The 20197-nt window shown below is 41.4% G+C and overlaps 1 protein-coding gene across 2 annotated transcripts; it reads left to right on the forward strand.

Annotated features, from left to right (window-relative positions):
• Nucleotides 1–13: 13 nt before the first annotated feature.
• Nucleotides 14–19861, forward strand: LOC130212010 (synaptopodin-2). Of its 2 annotated transcripts, XM_056443093.1 has the most exons (5): nucleotides 14–549; nucleotides 7066–7217; nucleotides 8226–9019; nucleotides 10720–13637; nucleotides 17447–19861. In XM_056443093.1, exons 1-5 carry the CDS (start codon nucleotides 442–444, stop codon nucleotides 18044–18046), a joined length of 4572 nt encoding a protein of 1523 aa, XP_056299068.1. In that variant the 5' UTR covers nucleotides 14–441; the 3' UTR covers nucleotides 18047–19861. The 2 variants fall into 2 exon arrangements, with proteins under 2 accessions (XP_056299068.1, XP_056299067.1); XM_056443092.1 differs by lacking the exon at nucleotides 17447–19861 and having other exon boundaries at nucleotides 10720–15694.
• Nucleotides 19862–20197: the final 336 nt, after the last annotated feature.

The following is a 20197-nucleotide window of genomic DNA, read 5'->3' on the forward strand; positions in this document are numbered from 1 at the left end:
CTCACAGTGCGAGTGAAGTGATGCTATTGCAGAAAAGAAATATGGATTATGGAGAACATAAACAAACAAGGAATAAAAAAGGAGTGCCATCCTTTATTTTACAATAGCCTGAAAATAAGATGCAATCGCACAATTATGCATTAATACACAACACTAGCATCATGTTTGTATTATAGAAAAGTAAACACAACATATGTGGTTGATCCTTTACACTACACGCAACTTAGAAGAGCTTTATATGACAAACCACTAGTTGCATGCAACGCCTGCAGGCGTGTCCTTGCGCCGTGACGTTTCATGAAGCGGGCTGGACTCAGGGAAAACTCAGATGATGGGGATTATAGAGCGATGTGGTGGAGGTGGTTTTTGCAAAGTGCTGCTGGTCCGGCTGACAGCTCGATGATCGCGCGGTGGAGGTTTGGCTGAGGAGCTGTTCGCAGCATGGGCACCGGGGATTACATCTGCGCTACGCTGCGTGGTGGTGCACCCTGGGGGTTCTCCCTGAGGGAGGGAGAGGGGGACACCTACAGACCTTTGTTAGTTTCCCAGGTATCTATGCAATCTTTCTCTCTGTGTACATTCATCAAGATTTCATTTGTAAAAAAAAAAGGGCTATGCCATATTTTTGTTATATCTGATCTTTCTGGGCTCTACAAATAAACTCATGAACATGTCATAGGTTAAATCCCATAGATTCTCCAGTTTGGTTGACAAGTGTATCCATGGCAGAAGTTTTTATAAAGTGTTGTTGAGTAATGTAGTTGGACAAAATGTTGGTGGGAGTGGATTTATTCGGAGCAGTGTGTGCCGCTGCTTTTTTGAGTGCTTTGGCTGTGTTTTGGTGCAAGATTCCTCGGCACCCTTATATGGTCAAGGCCAAGAGAGAGTGTAAAGCTGAGGGCAGTGTGGTCTGTTAGTCTTGGTCTTCAGCAAGGAAGCAAAAGCATGACCCGGACAAGCAGCCAACCTGAAGAGTAAAATGTGGACGTTATGCTGGAATACCAAAGAATACAAATAAGAAAAGTCTGCAAAAACTAAGCTGATGTCACTTTGGAATGGCATTCAAATAGAGAAATAGAGAATAGGCACATTGTAGTTTATGCTCTCGCTGCTTTGGCTACATAATGTGTGTTTAGCCTGATAGTATGGTAATAAACCTTATAGGTCAAATGTGTATATCTGCCCTGTGATGCAGCTACTTCCCTCATGATGCATGTTGACATGACACAGATGGACAATTGTTCATCACATGAGGCTATTATTTGCACAGAATGTGCATATCAATTCTTCATACTTTTGCCCATTTGTCACAAGTGTTATACTACTGTATTTTATTCATTGATATAATGTGTTACACATTACAATGTGCAATAAATTACAACTATAACTGATATAATTTGTTGCACATTATAATGTGCAACAAATTATATCAATGAATAAAATACAGGAGTATTGTTCTGACTAGTTATCATGGTGACATTATTCACACATCATGATTGTGATTGTCGTCTTTTTGACACACATTGTTGATTTATATTTGCTTTTGTACTGTATTCATTCATTTAATGAAGAACAGCTTAACCTCTGGACTACAGTATCTTCATATTATATTTATTCTATGCAAACTGTATTGCATTTGTGTAAGCATATGCATTCTATAATAAACTCCAAATAGTGTTAACGTTCAGAGGTCTATTGCACCTTGCTCAAATAGAAATGTCAGAATAACGAAGATGTCAGATAGAAATGTCTAATTAATGCCAGCATATAGACAGCTGATTCAAGATCACCTTTGGGTGTTTTTCCGGTGACGTTAATGTGCACTGAGAGTGGTAAAGGTGCGTTTACTTAGAAGAGCTGCTGAGACTCTATATATGGTATAGTTGTGCATGTTCTCAAGTGCTCAAGCTGTACACATCCATATCAACTTGTCGTCCATGTGGTGAACATGTAAATGTTTTTCTTCAGCCGCATTCCTGCAACATGAACGCCCCACCAGCAGAGAGCACTCTGAAGTCATCGATAGATCATTCCAAAGACGGACGCTGAACACAGCTCAAACTATCGAGGCCAACAGTTCTGACTTTAATTTGTGGCTTGTTATTTTGATTTTCCATTGCATGAATAGAGATATTATTCTCGCATTTGCAGGCAATAAATAGATTCTGTAATTGAGCAAGTGGGTACACATTGACTGAAGCTTCAAATTATAGCTCATAAACGTAAAGACAAAAGCAGGCAGCTTCAACATCAAGTCAATATTTTGAAACAAACTAATCCAGGCCGTTCACAGCAACCTTCCAAGCTTACTCGTTTTTATATCTGCACACAATTCCCAAAGTCTTGTACACACAAAATTACAGTGAGTTTTAGTACTCAAATTAGACAGACTGGCTCGGTCCTTTTTCCGTTTATGGGGGCGTGCCCCCTAGTTCTAATGCTGCAGCGGTAATTCTCTGTTGAATTTACAGTCTAATTTGAGACGTACATGAGGTGTTTAGAGTATTCTAGCCTCCAGTCTTGTGAGTACACTGCATTTAAGTGTTGGCCTATTAAAGTGAAGTAGCTATATGATGCTAATGCCTTGGTGTAGTGATCTGGGTTAAGGCCACCTCATCTGGAAGGCATAACTCTAAACCTCCAAACTCTTCTTGAGGGAAGGACAGAGAGCCAAGTCTCTGAGTTAAAAGTCCAAAAAGCAAACATACCAAGATCATGACAAGATCTCTTAGGCCAGAGGGTCTCCTGTGTCGGATGAAATGTGTGTTTTGTAAAGCTTCCGTTGAATGTAGTGGATACTGTGTGTTGTTTCCTGAGAGAAAGTGATTGTACAGTGTACTGACAGACATAACAGTGAAAGGGCACAGGGTATCCACTCCGTAAAGGTTCTGTCCATATAAGGGAGGCCGTATTTTCTTCTTCTTTGGAGTCCTGGCTTGAGTACAAAGTGGATGAGGTCACTTTATTTTTTTAAAGCTACAGAAACCGCACAATACAAGATTGTGTGATAGATGGGACCCACAAATACACTATCACACCTGAGAAAAGCTATTCATAATTGACTGGTATGAGTGTAGTTCTCCTTTTGGATGTATTAGCAAAAGTAATAAGGCTTACGTGTCATACGTATTAGTAATACTGAACAGATATACCCAAACAATGAATTGCTTGACCGAGCTGAACAGGAGACATTCTGCTCTCTTAATTACTAAGGTATGCCATCTTGGTATGTGGAATGTCAACATGCATCAGGTCAGTTTCAGAGCACTGAATGACAAAGCAAATATAATCTTAATGCAAGTCTGAAACTTACCAGACTATACTAGTAGGAACAAACGCAAATGTTATCCATCTTGCATTTTATAATATTTATACATCTCTCGCTTGGTTAACTTGACCTTTATAGAGCAAAGAGGCTCTTGTTGACAATCTGTCAGTCCTAATAGTGCACCATAGGTACCTTATTAAGCTGCCAAGTAATCAGCAAAATGCCATTGCTTCATTCACCCAGTGCCATTTCCAAGAGTAATCAAAGTGCGACACAGCTCCTTCCATTGCTGGAGTTTTTGGCATTGTGTTTTTCTGCAAAACATCCACAACCCGGGAGAAAGTGTTGCTCTCAAATGATGACCGTGCTAGTTTTCCCCTTTTTTCTATTTCACATCGTCGAAAGTTTAAACAAATTAAGATCAACTGCTACATGTGTTGATGTTATAGTTGTGAGTTGCAGTGGTTCTGGCTCTGAATGCTCTTTGCCGCTGCCAACCAAAGCTGTGCTTGGATGTGACTCACCACTCGCTTTGTATTTTAGCTTTGTTCATGTATTTTCAAAAGCCATAAAGAAGGTGGAACAAAGTAGAAAATAAAAAGCTTTTCATGATGTGACAGAAGTACACCTCTTGCATAAACACTGTACTATTATAGAATTAAGCATAATGCCAGACAAATTATTTGCAATGAGTAGAAAATAGTTGACAGGGGAAGTGGAAATGAGCTTGTAACTATATCTGCCACAATTTATCTGTGAATACATATCACTTATGAGAATAATAATGTACCTCGACAAATTAATGTAATAAACTAAAGCAAAAGAACTAAACTCTCGAGCCATTCGACATGTTTCTCCTCTAGGACAAAGCAAGAGAACACGAAAGAACAAAAACACTAAATGTAATTATTGCTACCTGTAAAGACAGCTGGAAAATATTTTCCTCAAATGTAAGAAACATAATTGCTTAAAGCTGTGAAGTGCATGGAACCGCCAGGAGCTATGTGGACACATTATGCAGGCCCGTATTTCCTGTGATTTTCTGTTGGGTTGAAGCCAATCAAATAGATAATTTGAAAATGGCCAACCAGGGATAACAAGGGCATATCATGAAGTCTAACGGTGGCCCCACATGATGTCAGGAGTAAATGATGCTGATTAGGGTCATGGTATTTTTGGGAAGCACTTTATTTGAGAAATCTGGCCAACACCATTTCTGTTCTCCTCTTCTGACACCTCCAGCAGTGGTTCGCTATCGTCTCCAGCACCACCACGACAATGCACAGTGTTTGCTATTCACACGCAGCATTATGACAAACAAGACTGAGGCGCTCGGAGGTATTTGCCTCCTGTGAACATCGCGTGACTGACTGTTTATCTTTGTGATTCGAGGAGAGACAACGACAAATGTTTCCCCTCCTTTTTTGGAGCATGCGTGGCTGCTGTGCATGGCCTTGCACACAAGCCCTCCTGCCTGTAATGAGGTGTCCCAATAGACAGGCACACAGGAGGCCTTATAGGGCCTGCTTGCACACCGTTAACTCTTAAAAATCCAGGCATGGAGTCAAAGGGGTTTTCTCTGACAGTTACCAGCTCTATAAATCTACTCATAAAAACCTTTGTATGTATAGCAACGTAGGCTCATTTAACTGCCCTAGATTTATGCGCTTCAATTTCTGGATACAAAAATAAATAAAGCAGGAACTGCAAAACAGTCTGCCCCCAAGATGTGTAAAAGATGTTTGCGTGCACTGCCATCTAGTGGCAAGACTGTTTTACTGCAAGTATCTCAGGTTTGGTGTGTGTATGTTTTTTTTGTTTTGCCATACTTTCATGACTATAACATATGAAAAACCAACAGCAACAACAGAAAGTTACAACAGCAACTATGAGAAAAGAAAATGTAACTGTACTAGAAGTGTATCGGGAAATATAACAATTTGAGGTGCAGTGGTAGCAAAGGGACACTTGCATGATCAATGGATAGAATAGTTTGGCCGCTGACTCACGCTCAGTGTCAGCGGTTAACTTGTATTGATTCTGATGCATCATACAGTCACATTATTGGATACATTTGTAATGTAGTTATTTAGGGGAATTAGCCAAGACAAATATTATGATACATGATTTCATTATGGTGAAATAATTGCATTGTGGAGTATTTTCTCTTCCAATATTTATTATTTGTATACATTTTTGCCTTCATTTGACAGTTGACAGACAAGAAACATGGAGAAGACAGAGATGTATGCAACAAGGATAAAACAGGTCATATTATTAATAAACAAAACAACATAAACTACTATTGCTTCATTTGCACTTGCTTATCAATCTAAAAAAAACAGGAAACCATTGCAGATGTTATAAACATTCTTTTCTCTGTTTGTTTGTCGTACTGTATATATTTGCAAAGTATCCTAACATATTTCCTAATTGCATGGTACTGAACAATTAATGTATTCACCAATTAATGTGGGATTCAGCTGTACGAATAGCTTTTTGTGTGACATTAATAGGTTATTTCTCCTTATTAAATCTTCTTTTTAATGAATCTTTTTATATACCTCTGGAACCAATTACAAGGGAATAAATCCATCAATCATTAGTTTAACTGTATAAATAAGTGCCCTTTAATTGTGTCTGTGCATAGCTGGCCTACAGCAACGTTATGCACAAACTGTTATGTTAAAATACAAGGTAGAACTGGCTCTTTTTTCCAGGATTCTCACCTTACCTATGTGTTCGATATCAGTGATTGCACATTGAAGTGGGAAATTTTGCAAATTATTGCTCGCCTCGGAACAACTTGTTGATTAAATATTACTCCTACAAATGTTTGAAATTCATTTATTCAAAAGTCCAATAGCTTGCATTCGTTACTTATTTATCGACGAAAAAAATGGTGTGTACAATATTATTTATTCATTTTATAATTATACTTCTACTAAATACAGGACTGTCTCAGAAAATTAGAATATTGTGATAAAGTTCTTTATTTTCTGTAATGCAATTAAAAAAACAAAAATGTCATGCATTCTGGATTCATTACAAATCAACTGAAATATTGCAAGCCTTTTATTCTTTTAATATTGCTGATTATGGCTTACAGCTTAAGAAAACTCAAATATCCTATCTCTAAATATTAGAATATCATGAAAAAGTATACTAGTAGGGTATTAAACAAATCACTTGAATTAAACAAATCACTTGAACACCTGGAAACACATTTTCAAATGTTTGATTTTGTTTTGCTGTTATAAATCTTTTTTTTTACTTGGTCTGAGGAAATATTCAAATTTTATGAGATAGGATTTTAGAGTTTTCTTAAGCTGTAAGCCATAATCAGCAATATTAAAAGAATAAAAGGCTAGCAATATTTCAGTTGATTTGTAATGAATCCAGAATGCATGACATTTTTGTTTTTTTAATTGCATTACAGAAAATAAAGAACTTTATCACAATATTCTAATTTTCTGAGACAGTCCTGTACTGCTTAAACACTGTTGTCCTCTCACTTTCCAGGATAAAATTGGATTTTTGACGCTGGCTTGACTTTAGTCAAGACACCTGTCGTTGCCATGTCACCGCTGTCATAGCCGGGCTGTGTGTGAGGGTGAGAGGGAAATTCTCTCACCTGGGGCATCCCCACTATGCAGCAGGTCTCCATCTTTATCTGAGGGAGTTACGCTGTTACGCTCTTAAGGAAGATGATTTTTACCTGTGATCATGGACACTGAACAGTGTGTGATACATCTGTTTAAAAGAAATCCTCTTTACCAATAATTTGTCTCCCACAGGTGGAAGAAGGGGGTCGTGCCTTCCTCGCTGGCGTGCGAGAAGGTGATGAGGTGGTGTCACTCAACGGAGAGCCGTGTGCTGATCTCCCCTTTTTACGAGCCTTTGCACTCATCGACGCATCCATCGACTGTCTGCAGCTTCTTGTCAAAAGGTATGGCCGCATGTGGGATTAACGACGGGGAAGTGGTACTCTGTACATCCAGCGCCTGTGTGTCATGAGCCATTCAGTACTGTAGGTTATTGGCATTGGCAACAGCACAATGCAAAAATTATGATTGCGCCACTGTATTAGCATTTAGATAGCATGTGGTTTTATGACCTGTGCCCTTTTGCATCACTCAGTGAACCAACGACCGTCTGTGTATTATGTGCAGTCATGACTTTGTGTGAATTGGTGAGTGAATGTGTGTCAGTCATGCTGACCTTCAGCTGCCCAGCCATTACTCAGTGGGTATTGCCAGCAAGTTTATCAGGCTGACTCAAATATTGCTACTTAATATGCCTTGATGTGCCCACAATTAAACTGCAGAAGGACATACAGTTAACGTGTCTATAGCAGGACCGTCAGCAAAGTGCAGGATCACTTCTCAGACAACATGACAATAGAATCTGAATGACTCCAACTTGTAACTATCAAAATGTATTATGATATGTCACAGAAAACGAGTACTCACTGAGGTCCAATCAACTTAAATGTAATAATCGCAGTCAGAGGCAATGACATCCTGATATGCTATTCCTTGCTGCCCTTGAAAGTGGAAATTAAACAGACGGATGTTGAAACGTGATTACTTTCCTCTTCAGTGACCTGACCCTTTCATTTAACTTGCTGCATGGAGATTAAATCTACTTGATTACTTTGACAATGTCAGCAGTGGGAGACAAGCTTTACTTCCTCAAGCATCTTCAGTAATGATGTATTTCTTATTCAAGCGGTATTGTAAATGTGTGGACAGACACACATACACACACACACATACACACACACACATATAGACTTCGTAATTATCTGAAAGGCACTTATCTTTAAATGCACTTGTTCTAAAGCCAAATCTCTCATTTGAATAATGTATAATATAAGAGGTGACATTTTAATCAACAATGGTTACTAAACTAAGATAATCTGCTCTACTCACTGTTCTCCTCTCTCCTCTGAAAGATACTGCACCAACCCCCCGGAAGAATCTGAATCAGAAGAAACATACTGTGGTGGGAGGGACTCCTCCTGTGAGGCTTTAAAGAGCACCACCCTCCACATCTTTACTCCAAAGCACAGGTCCCAAAGCCCAAGGGAACCCTCCATATCCGAGTCCCAAGAAGAGGCTTACTATGGGGAGTTGGGCAGCGACACAGAGTTTCCCAAGGAACCCCAGCTGCTTCACATCCAGCTACACGTTGCATCATCTGGTGATGGGGGAGACCGGGAGCATGATTTTCAGGAAAGTGATGGAGAAGGACGGCAGTGCTTCTCCCCTGGGAACATGGTTGAGCTCCAGGTGTCCCTGTCCGAGCAAACCTTGGACGACTTGGGCTGTGCCTCTCTTGGGAGTGCTCATGGGATAGACGGAGAAATCTCAAACAAAGAGGCCGTCGACATGATCCACACCACCTCTGTGTCACACGATGTACCGTGTCCGGTCAGAGTGCCACTCGGCCAGCACGGAGTGGTGCTCAGCTCTCCTTCGATGCTGGGGCAGGTGGAGGTCCTTTTGCAGCAGGCAGCAGCATCAGGGGCAGGGAGGGGCCTCCTGAGTGTGGGTGGCCCCAGGGTCAGTGGAAGTGTTGGATCCCAAAGTGAAGGAGAAGAAGGAGGAGTTCACTGCGAGGGAGTTCCTGGGTCTTACACTGCCGCATTTGAAATTCCCTCAGAAGAGGCGACACCAGCGGAGGAGCACGATTCTGACTCTGAGGGGGATCAAGACAAACGCAACAAGCATCGGGCAAAACACGCCAGTAAGTACCTATGTGCTATTTCCATTTGCACCAGGGAGCATCATCCTGGTGTGCCTTCTTGGTTTGAGTGTGAAATAATGACCTATTCTTTAAGGGGGATGTGCATGCTAATAGGTCAACAGGAAATTGCATTTGTAAGCCACATGCGTGCATTCCAAAGCCTGATATCCAGTGTGTGTGCTCCTCAAAATAGTGTGTGTCTCTCACTGCAGTGGGAGGAGGGTGCTCATTCCTTCTAATGGAAGCACATACTTCCGGGTCAAACCTGAACTACAACAGAATTAGGAATAGTACCGAGGCTCAGTCGAGAAAGAAAAGCAACAGTTTACAAAAGACAAAAGTTGACTTGATCCCAAGTAAGAAGCTACTACACTTTATAAAAAACCTTTGAACTTTCCATTTGGACGAGCTTGATGAAGTGAGGCGCTCCTCTGATCTGAGCTGTGTAGAAGACATAAATATAACACTAGCACGCTGATGATGCCTGCAGAAGTGGCCCTTTGACAGACACCAGCATGTGCTCCCCTAGCCCGTTACCTGATCCTTTCAAACTGGGTGCTTTAACTGAGCTAAAAAAGTGAGTCCGTTGCTCACTCCCGCTGGCTCCTCCACCTTCAGGTTAGTCTTGCAGGAATATGAAAAAGGAAACCTATACGTATTATTTTATTTCATTATTGCACTGTTGGGTGGTTTGAGACTGACTTTGTTGTGTGATGTCTGTTGTTGCATTGGCCTAACTGTTGGTAAATGTGCCATATTTAAGAAGAACAGAAGGTTATAAATGGACAGCTTGTGAACTTACAGATAAGGACGGGTATAGACGCTCTGGTCCTGGTGAAATTATTGCCTGCTGGTTTTATTTTGATCTTTTTAAGTTCCTATTCCTGTCCTTTTTATGAAGAACAACTGATTTAATGTGGCTTATTGTCTGTGGACAATTGAGGATATTAGACATGCGTCAGAGGATTTAATTATTGCTTCTTGGGTTGATGTTTTATATTTAACTGAATGAGAAAATTAGGACAATACATAGTCATAGGTGGATAAATATGTGTAGAATAAGAATGTGAAGGAATCAGTCAATAGCTCAGCTCATGGGACATTTGTTGTGTTTTCAGATCAGTTTAACCACAGTATATAAAGTATTAATCGTTTATTACTTTATAGTTATTTCTGCTTTTAATGTGAATATTGGATGTGTTTTTTTTAATGTAATGCAGAATATCTTTTTTATATTTACAGAAGGTTGATATCAGTGTAATGGTATATGCTGGTGCCTTGCTAAACTTGTTTGGAAAGTTAATTTGTCATCTGTCAACCTGTTATCTGTGCAAGCTCTATTTTTACTCTGCAGATTAGTGATGAACCAAAATAGGGTTTACATGATAACATTTAATTTTAATTTTAGGACTGACATTTAGGATGGGCATATTGTACCAAAAATATTTTAATCATAATTTTATTTAGTCAACTTCAATTCCATGATCAATGCAGATACAATGTGTAAGGACAGCCTTGAAGTTGTCCTTGTTATCGAAGACCTACAACAAATAACATTTCTAATTGAAACATAGAAAAGTAAAAGATTAAATCATTTGTGCTGATCCACTGCTGTATACCTATAATGTCAGCGTAGCACCTATTTGGATTCCCAATGTCGGACCCTTTATTCTAAACACTGAACTCTTTTCTCTACACAGGGCTCAGGCGCAGCGAGAGTCTGTCTGAGAAGCAGCTGAAAGAGAATAAGTCCAAATGTAAACGCATTGCTCTCCTTCTTACGGCTGCTCCGCCCAACCCCAACAACAAGGGGGTGTTGATGTTCAAGAAACATCGACAGAGGGCCAAGAAATACACACTGGTGAGCTACGGCACAGGAGAAGACGAACAAGAGTACAGCGACGAAGACGACGAGGAAAACGAAGACGAGAAACAAGAAGCTGTTGAATTTACCTTTCTGGCTCCAGATGGTTCTGAAATAGACAAGCATTTCCTCACTAATGCCCATAGTAGCAAAGGTGTGCTAACTATCAATTGGGACACGGGTCTCCTTGAGATTGAAAGGAACATGAACAACCAAGCAGAGATGGAATGTCTGCCCGATACCATGGGCAAGGGTGCTGTAATGTTTGCCCAACGGCGTCAAAGGATGGATGAGATTTCAGCCGAACATGAGGAACTTAGGCGTCAGGGGATTCCCGTGGAAGGATTGACAGTGGTTGAAAAAAAGACAGAAGAGCAATCCTACATGCAATCAACAACAGAGGGCCATGCTTACATGGATGTAAATATACACCAACAAAGCCAAAAACAACAACAGTACCAGCAATATCAGGAACAGCAGTACAATGTGCAACAACATAACTACCAACAACAACAGCAACAGTATCAGCAGCAACAGCAGCAACAGTATGAACAGCAGCATTATCAGCAGCAGCAGCAGCAAGAATATCATAAAGAGCAACAGGAAATGCAGCACTATTCTACAAACATCAATGGCACGGTCCAACATCAAGCCACTGAAATGCAGAGTACTTTCAACAATCGTACTGCAAAGCCATTCTCAGTGGAACACATGCCAGCTCCCCTTTATCCTCCCACAATGAGTGGGACCAATCAATATTTTGTGGGCCAAGGAGAGCAAATAGCTTCCCGGGATGAGCGCATTTCTACCCCTGCAAGCCGGACTGGTGTTTTGTCTGATGCAAGGAGAAGAAATGCTGGCAAGCCTATGTTCACATTTAAGGAAGCACCAAAAGTATCGCCTAACCCAGCACTGCTAAACCTCCTCAACAGAAAGGATAAGGAGTCAGGCCCTGAGGAAGACTACCTTAGTCTTGGGGCTGAGGCGTGTAATTTCTTACAGTCTCGACAAATGAAACACAAGACACCTCCACCAGTAGCTCCAAAGCCTGCGATCAACCCCAACTCTCCTCCATGGTCTCCACAGATAGAAGTGACCAACCAGGACATGCCGCAACAGGCTGAAAATAGTGTATCCACACCTGGTGTAGCCCCCACCACAGAGACTACTCCTGCTCCAGAACTAGAGCCAACCCCAACACCAGCACCTGCCCCTGAGCCCTCTCCCCCTCCTGCCGCTCAGGAGACTCCTGCCAGCAACACCACAGTGACACAGCACACATGGAATCCCCCGGAGCCTGAATTTCAACAACAGCCTCTGCAAGTGACAGCTCCAGAGGAAAATGCTCATATAAATTCTACTCTGCAGCCTGAGCCTGCTCCTGTTCCTAGCTGGACTCCAGCAAATACCCAAGCACAACCTCAGCCATCTCACAATTATTGGCATCCAGCTCAAGTGCAGTCCCAGGAAGTGCCTCATAGTCAGTCCCCACCACAGCCGCCGTGCATGACACGACAACCTTCTCAGACTCAAGCACAGCCTCAAACTCCCACAAATACTTGGACCCCTCAAATTCAGCCATCATCCTGGACTCAGCCTCAAGGGCAAGCACAGGCCCAGACCCAAGCCCAACCATGCTGGACCCAGCCGCAAGAGCAACCACAGTCTCATCCACAGGTTCAGCCAAACTGGGCGCACTCAAATGAGCAGCCACATCAGCAGCAAATGCAACCAACTTGGGGTCAACCTCAAGTACCTGTGCAGCAGCAGCCCCAGGCCCCATGGGCACAGCCATCACAAACAGATGCTCAGCATCAGCCAACATGGCTGCAACAACCCCAGCAAAAATCCCAAGCTCAACAGGTTCAACCAGAATCCCAGGCACAGCCACCATGGGTTCAGCAACCACAGCATCAGGCACCACAACAAGCATGGTCAGGTCAGCCCCAACCACCATGGGTCTCAGCTCAGCCTCAACAGCAACAGCAACCTTTAATTAGTGCATGGCCTCCATCACAAACTCAAGCACAAGTTCAGCCACCTTGGATCCAAGCAGCCCAAGCACAACCCCCAGCGCAGCCTCAAGCCAATTTGAATCCATGGTCGTCAGTACCTGCCCAGGCTCAGTCCCCTCCATCATGGGCCCAGCACCCTTCAGAACATGGTCAGCCCCCCATGACTTCTTGGACCCCAGAGCAAAATCAGGCCCAACCTCAACCACCTTGGGTTAAACCAGTTCCACCCCAGCCCACACCCCAGCCCACACCACAGCCAAACTGGCAACAATCCACTTCAAAGACTCCACCACAGCCACCAATGAATACATGGCCTCCACCTCAGACACAACCTCCGGCACCTATAAATGCTTGGGCACCACAGTCACAGCAAACGCCAGTGAATGTTCCCTCGTCAATGGTGAACACTCTTCCGTCTCCAAAACCTTGGCATTCACCACAAAATGCCCCACCCAATCAGACCCCTCCGCCTCCACCACAGCGAATGCACTGTTTAAGTATTGGTCAAAAAGCTTCATTACCCATTAATCCAATGGCCACTGTCTTAAACACATCATCATCCAATGGTTCAGCTTTAGAGATGCTAGTCGTCAAAGGGAAAGGAGCTGATATGTTTGCCAAGAGGCAATCTCGAATGGAGAAATATGTTGTGGACTCTGAGACTGTACAAGCAAACAAGACGAGCCGGTCGACATCGCCAGTTGTTTCCTTACCGAATGAGTGGAAATATACACCCAACGTACGTGCACCTCCTTCACGGGCATATAATCCTATTCAGTCCCCTTCTTACCCCCCAGCGGCAATGAAGCAGCCCCCTCCAAATAGCGATTCAACCAAAGCCAAGAAAAAAGGCAAAGATAAACAGAAGCCTAAACCCCTAAATGCGTTAGAGGTTATGAAGCACCAACCCTATCAACTAAATTCCTCACTCTTTACCTTTGGCCCAGCAGTAGAGGCTGCCAATCCCCCTGCAACTAAACCAGACTGTTCACCTCCTAATCCACCTGTTGAAAACCAACCAATTAGATATGATCAAATAGCCCCTGCCCAGCCAGCTGGATCCTGTAATGCTCCAAACCCCCAGCAAGCCTATGGTATGCCGATGCAGCCCAATATGCATGATGGTCAATGCCAACAAAACTCAGCTAATGTTTATCCTCCCTCCAATTCTTATCAGCACCCCCCTGGTTTGCCATACCAGCAAGCATATAATCAACAAACATATCAGCAACCTGCCCCACCTGCTTATCATCCCCAAGCTCCTCAGTCTCCAAATCCTGCCTACCAACAGGCACCGCAGGCCCTTCACCAACCAGCCAATAGCCCTCCCTACCAGACACCTCCCTCAGTACCTTACCAGCCCCAGACTCCCAGTTGCTACATTGCTCCTAGTTTTCCCATCGCTGGAAGGCCTGAATCTGTAGCAGGTGGCAACATTGGAGCTGCTCCTAAACCCAAGTTCACAGCTAAAAAGAGCTCAGCTCAGGTGTGGAAGCCCAACGCGGTTGATAAAGAGTGATTCTGATAGAATTATGATGTGCTTTAATATGAGTCGAAGGGTTGGTGCTCTTCCAGTCCACTACCAAGTGGACTATTTTGAGCATATATATTTGCTTTTGTAAGCATCCACATGCTCCTGGTTTTGTCATAGGACAGAGCGTGATGGTGTTCATAGTTTTAAGAGCTAATACGAAAGTCAAAACAAACAAATAAGAACATGAGAGTAAGAGTGGGATGTACGCATATCTTACTTGATATCAAGGAGGCAAAATTAACTTTGCATGTTTATAAAGCATGTACATTTCAACATGTTTATAGGAAATGATGGTTACTAGATAAAAGTGAATGTACTGTGATATAGGTGGCAATGTAAGAATGTAGGGGGGCAAAATGATCTGTAAGAATTGAAAGAAGGGTGTGTGAGAAAAAAGAAATCAGAAGTGAAGGGTATCGGACAGTGACAACAGGAATTAGATTTTTGAAAAGAAGAAAATGCTTACAGTTTCCAATCCTATTTGATAAACAAATAAATAAACAGACAAAACAACTTTAATACAATCAAGTTGAATAAAATAATTAACACAAACATAAGACGTGATGGAGAAGGGTCGGTCTGTGGGGTGTAATGATACCAACCTGAAGGCTACATTTTAATGTCAGTCACAATGTCAGGGATGTCAGACTACAGATTATGAAACAACTCTGAGTTTCAAGTAAAAACTGGAGAATACAGCACTACTCCTTAGAAAAGTGACAACCAGCACTGACTTACTTGAACTTCAAACGTCCAATGAGTAAACAATTTATCCTTCAATAACTCTCCCTAGTGTCTTCTCCATATCACCTACTTAAGTAGGTTTAGTTTTATTTAAAGCCTTTTACCAGCTGTTGCATGATGTTAGGTACTATATTTAAACAGCCTTCTGAGAGGGAGTGCTGGGGTCCAGGGCTGGTAGGCTTACATTTCAATTTAAGCCTGTAAAAGTTACTCAGAGCCCGATTGTATTTTTCCTGACAACAGAGAAATATATTGTATTGGACACTCTCCTTCATATGGCTTCACTCTTCCATACATCTTCTAAAACTATTGTATTATATAAAAACAACAAAATGATATACAGAAGAAGAATTATTGAAATAATACCCAGCCTAGTAATGTTCACTAATATATTGCTGGTACAGGGCTGCTTTTGTTCTTTATGTTCTTTTCTTTTTCCTTTTCCTTTGTGTGTTTCTCTTCATAGTGCTCGTGCTGTATGATTTACTGCACTGCCATTAAAATGTATTTTATCCTTGGTTGACTTTCCTTTCTTTCGTCTTTTTAGCATGGTCTTTGGGTTAATTTCTATTCTCTTTTCTTTTCATCTTGTTTCTTTTCACCACTTGCATAAATACTTCATTATTCCAGATCTGCTCTGAAAAAAGAACAAGCTATAAATCCGTTTACGTACACATATGTTATATTAACTCCTACACCTAAATAATACCTACTATCTTGCAAATGTTGCGGTTAAAAATCGGTTTTCAATATCGATAACAACTATAAAGACAACATAACACCTCGTTATTTAAATCACTTACTTGTATATCAGTTGAGGTGACTGCTTGACAATTCCTGCAGAATGAATAACTGATGATGCATTCACAAAGGATATTATTAGACGGGCGACCTCATTGGACAACTCTGGAGGACTAATGTGTGGTCTACTGCTGAGTTGAGTCATGCATTTTTAGAAAGGGCAGTTATTTATTAAGTGGAAGTTTTAATATTTGTCCTTGGTTGGCAGATTTGTGCTGCTATATCTGGAGGAATTTGATTCCTACTCCCCCTCTCCCCCTCCCCAGCCTGTGTGGTCTTTTCTCAGTTGTACTTGTTTACAATGCGCCATAAAGATATATGTACATCTAAATCTCTTGTCAGACATAAATCTATTCATGCAATACAATGGAGAAAAAAACAAAAATAATATTCTAGGTTCAGAGACCACACAATAATGGTTTAGTTACATGTTAAATGTATGTTGATACTACTAAACGTTGGTATCTAATGCGTATCTAATTTGTACTTCAAGAAATGCAGGATATATGTTCTACACACCTTCTACTCAATCTAATCTAACCCCAAATAAAACCAGTACTTTCTGAGATATGGTAACATTTGCATAATGATAGAAATAGACAATTGAAGACATTTTGTATGGTAATTTTGTCAATTTCCTTCAGTAAAATAAAACGTATCCATAGATCATCTACTAATCTGCTTGTTCCTTCTTGTTTCAGCTCTAATCCAGGCTAAAACTGGCAGAAGCATTTATTACCCCTTTATTCATTCAGCTTCAATTCTCTTTCTTTAAGACAGCACTCTTGACCTGCTCTTTTCTTAATTTTTTTTGCCATCTCTTTCTATCCGCTGATCTTACACATCTTCCACCAGATGATGGCAGCACTGCCTTTTCTGCATGTCTGCCATATCCAAAAGAATGTATCGTCAGAGAAGCTGGATGGTACAGAGGTGTTTTGTAATTCCATATATAGCCCTTGGCTGTCTCGACATCTTAATGGATATTTTAGTGTATTATAATATAATATAATATATAATAGTTTATTCGTTTAGTAAGTTGCACCATCTCAAAATCAAAATCAAAATGTCCAAATCTCATTTTCATCCTCTCTAGTGTTGCTGGACAGCAGAGCAGATTCCAAGGGAAACAATATGAATGTGGTTTATTCTGTAAAGCCCATGGACTCCCATAATGCAGTTCTAAGAAACAAGTGGGCATTCCACTATGTTTGGACAGATGCTAAAGCACTGGGTTGAGGAGGCTTACTGGACTATTACGTCCACAATAAGTTTAAAATAATACATTTACTAGAGCTTGTAACAGTTCATTCAGATCTTTACATTGTTTTACTAATGTATACTAAGAAGAAAACAGAATAACATTTATTACAGCATCTAAAAGACATGTGTCTTCAAAGAGCTACTGCTTTTTTTCCACGCTGCGTGAATCCTTACTAAAATAAGCATGTCTGGATCTTTCTTTACAGTTCCTTGGCAGGAGCTACTCCCTTTCCCCATCAGCCAGAGTACCATCCACAGGCCAGAACACAGCTTGGGCTTCTTCTCATCCCAAGTCTACGGCTCGGGCCTCCACAACTCCCCCGTTAAGACAGACGTCCTGGCTGCAGACAGGCCGCAAACCCTTGATGCCCTGGGAGGCCGCCTCTCGCCATCCCCTGGGCCTGGTGGATGAAGCCTTCGCTTTCCAGAACCTCCAGCAAAGCCTCGCCACAAATGTCCGCTTGGCAGCCCAGCGCAAAATGCTGCCAGAGCCGCCAGCCGAGTGGAAGGCCAGGGTGTCGTACGACGGCCAGCAGAAAACAGGTGGCCAGACTTGGAGACAGGGTCAAAGCTGGAGTGAGAGTCGAGCTCCGCTGCCATCATTTGGGTCCCTAACAAGGAGCCCTGTCTCCGCCCCTGCCCATCACGGTGGTTACAACTCTCTGCCCAGACAGTGGCATCCTCAGAGGTCAGTGACAGGGGCAAACATGGCGCCCCCAGTGTCCTCCTCAGAGTTTAACAGGCCCTTCGGAAAACAAACTTACAAGTCTGTGTACACCAGCAATACTTGGAGTTGGAGGCGATAGACTACAACTCAACCTTTGTGAAGTTTCACTGATTCCATGTACATTTAAGTACATGTCCTTTTTTTAACTAATATCTATTATAACAAATAATAACTAGAACGGGCACTCGGTAGAGCGCATACCTTCGCATATCACAAGATCGGACATTGAATTATGAACATTTTGGCATTAGTTGCATGCCAATTGGATAAAAATTGACCGTGCTATGGTAAAAAGAAGATTTGGACCTATCCATGACCTTGACCTTGACCTTTGACCCGATTGATCCCAAAATCTAATCAAATGGTCCCCGGATAATAACCAATCATTCCACCAAATTGCATGCGATTCAAGAGGATGTTGACCTTTTCATGACCTTGACCTTGACCTTTGACCCGATCGATCCCAAACTCTAATTAAATGGTCCCTAGATAATAACCAATCATCCCACCAAATTTCATGCGATTCGGTTTAAAACTTTTTTTGTTATGCGAATAACACGCATACAAATAAATAAATAAATACACGGCGATCAAAACATAACCTTCCGCATTTTCAATGCGAAGGTAATAATATGGTATAAATGAGGAGAGTGACCTGGAAAGATTCCTAGAATTCTTGTGGTTCTGATATTGTACTATTGTTTCTTTTATTCTTTCTGCTTTTTGCTGTTTAATATCGAGTATTTTTTGATCTAATGCATGCCATAATTCAATGTGAAAAGGGATGATTTCTCTCAGAACAAACGAGACTTAAAGAAAAAAGTCTAAAACATTCAAGTGACAACTTTATAGTTTGCAAAGTACTTTTAGTGGGCCTGTAAGATGAGGCAACAAGTATGTTGTTAAAAATGAGTGTTACAGTAATAGACATGTTGAGTGCAAAAAGAAAGAATTCAGTGATTGTAAAGTAAGATGGAGAAAACTCTTGAGTGTCCAGCTACGTTTTCAGAATACAGGACATAGGTTTATTACAGAGTCTTGAGAAAAGAGACTTGTGAGGATGCTAAAAGGGAGAAAGAAACAGTGACCCCCGATTGTTTTGTGCCTGTCATTCTTGTGGTTTAATTTTCTGCTGTGGATTTATGTATTTAGCATGCAGTGGTTGTGCACTCTTTTTTTTGCTTGTTTTGTTTGGTTTCCATTAGTGTTTCCAAGTCAGCAAATAAGTTCAGTCCAATTACTGATGCATTAGACGTGAGGCATAAAAGGTTTGTGCTATAACTCAGCATGTTGTGTAACCTCCAATAAGTTAGATTGATAGACTTATTTACTAGGTGCATTTTAATTAGTGCATTAGCATTTCACCACTAGCTATGGAAGATGAGAAGCTGACTTTTCTTGTTTTGGACACCTGAAATGAATTGGCACATTCCAGTCACAGCCGGGTTTGAATTGAGGAATGTTGATTAGACCTAATTATGACTGCAATAAAACATTATTCTTGTTGATGGTAGGTTTAAGAGGACTGGGATAATTGCTTGTGCTATTTAATGGGTTTGTGACTTGCTTCTAGCTTGGGCTTTCGCTATAGACGCCACAGATTAAAGCTGGGTTAGTGTTTCCACAGAGAGTACATAACAACCTAATGTGATTCTCACCAAACAATCTCATGAAGATAAATAAGGTTTCCTCACACGGCATTGCGTTGTGCCTCAACTGACTCACTGAGCATCCTGACATATCGTGTATCTGTGATGATTCCACTGGTTTGCTTCTATTCAACAATTATTATGGTCATAATGCAATACCGGCAATCAATTTCTGCTCCAATCTACTTCAAATATGGATTCACCTCTAACCTTTTACAAAATAAAGACAACCAAAGAGCACTATTTCACAAATTGCACTGTGTGTTTGTGCTCTGTGCTCCTTATTCCAACATGACATACTTGACTCCGGGCCATTTGTTGCTTGCTGTACCATCCCATGAAGCATTTTGTATGCTGTGTTGTCTTGAATAGTCACTTGCTGCGTATCCAGCGGAGGGGGTTAGGGAGGGGTTGGTGGGGATTTGTTCCCATGGTGACCACCGGTTACATAACATCAGTGGGTACCTACTGTAGCTGCAGCATTAGAGCATGTGAGGTAAGGACTAAGAGGGAGGTGACAAACAAAAATGAATTCCCAACCAATTTAGATTTAGAAAATACTGTGTGGGATTCAAATGTCA

This window comes from Pseudoliparis swirei, chromosome 21, assembly GCF_029220125.1.
Source record: "Pseudoliparis swirei isolate HS2019 ecotype Mariana Trench chromosome 21, NWPU_hadal_v1, whole genome shotgun sequence".
Classification (NCBI taxonomy): Eukaryota; Metazoa; Chordata; class Actinopteri; order Perciformes; family Liparidae; genus Pseudoliparis; species Pseudoliparis swirei.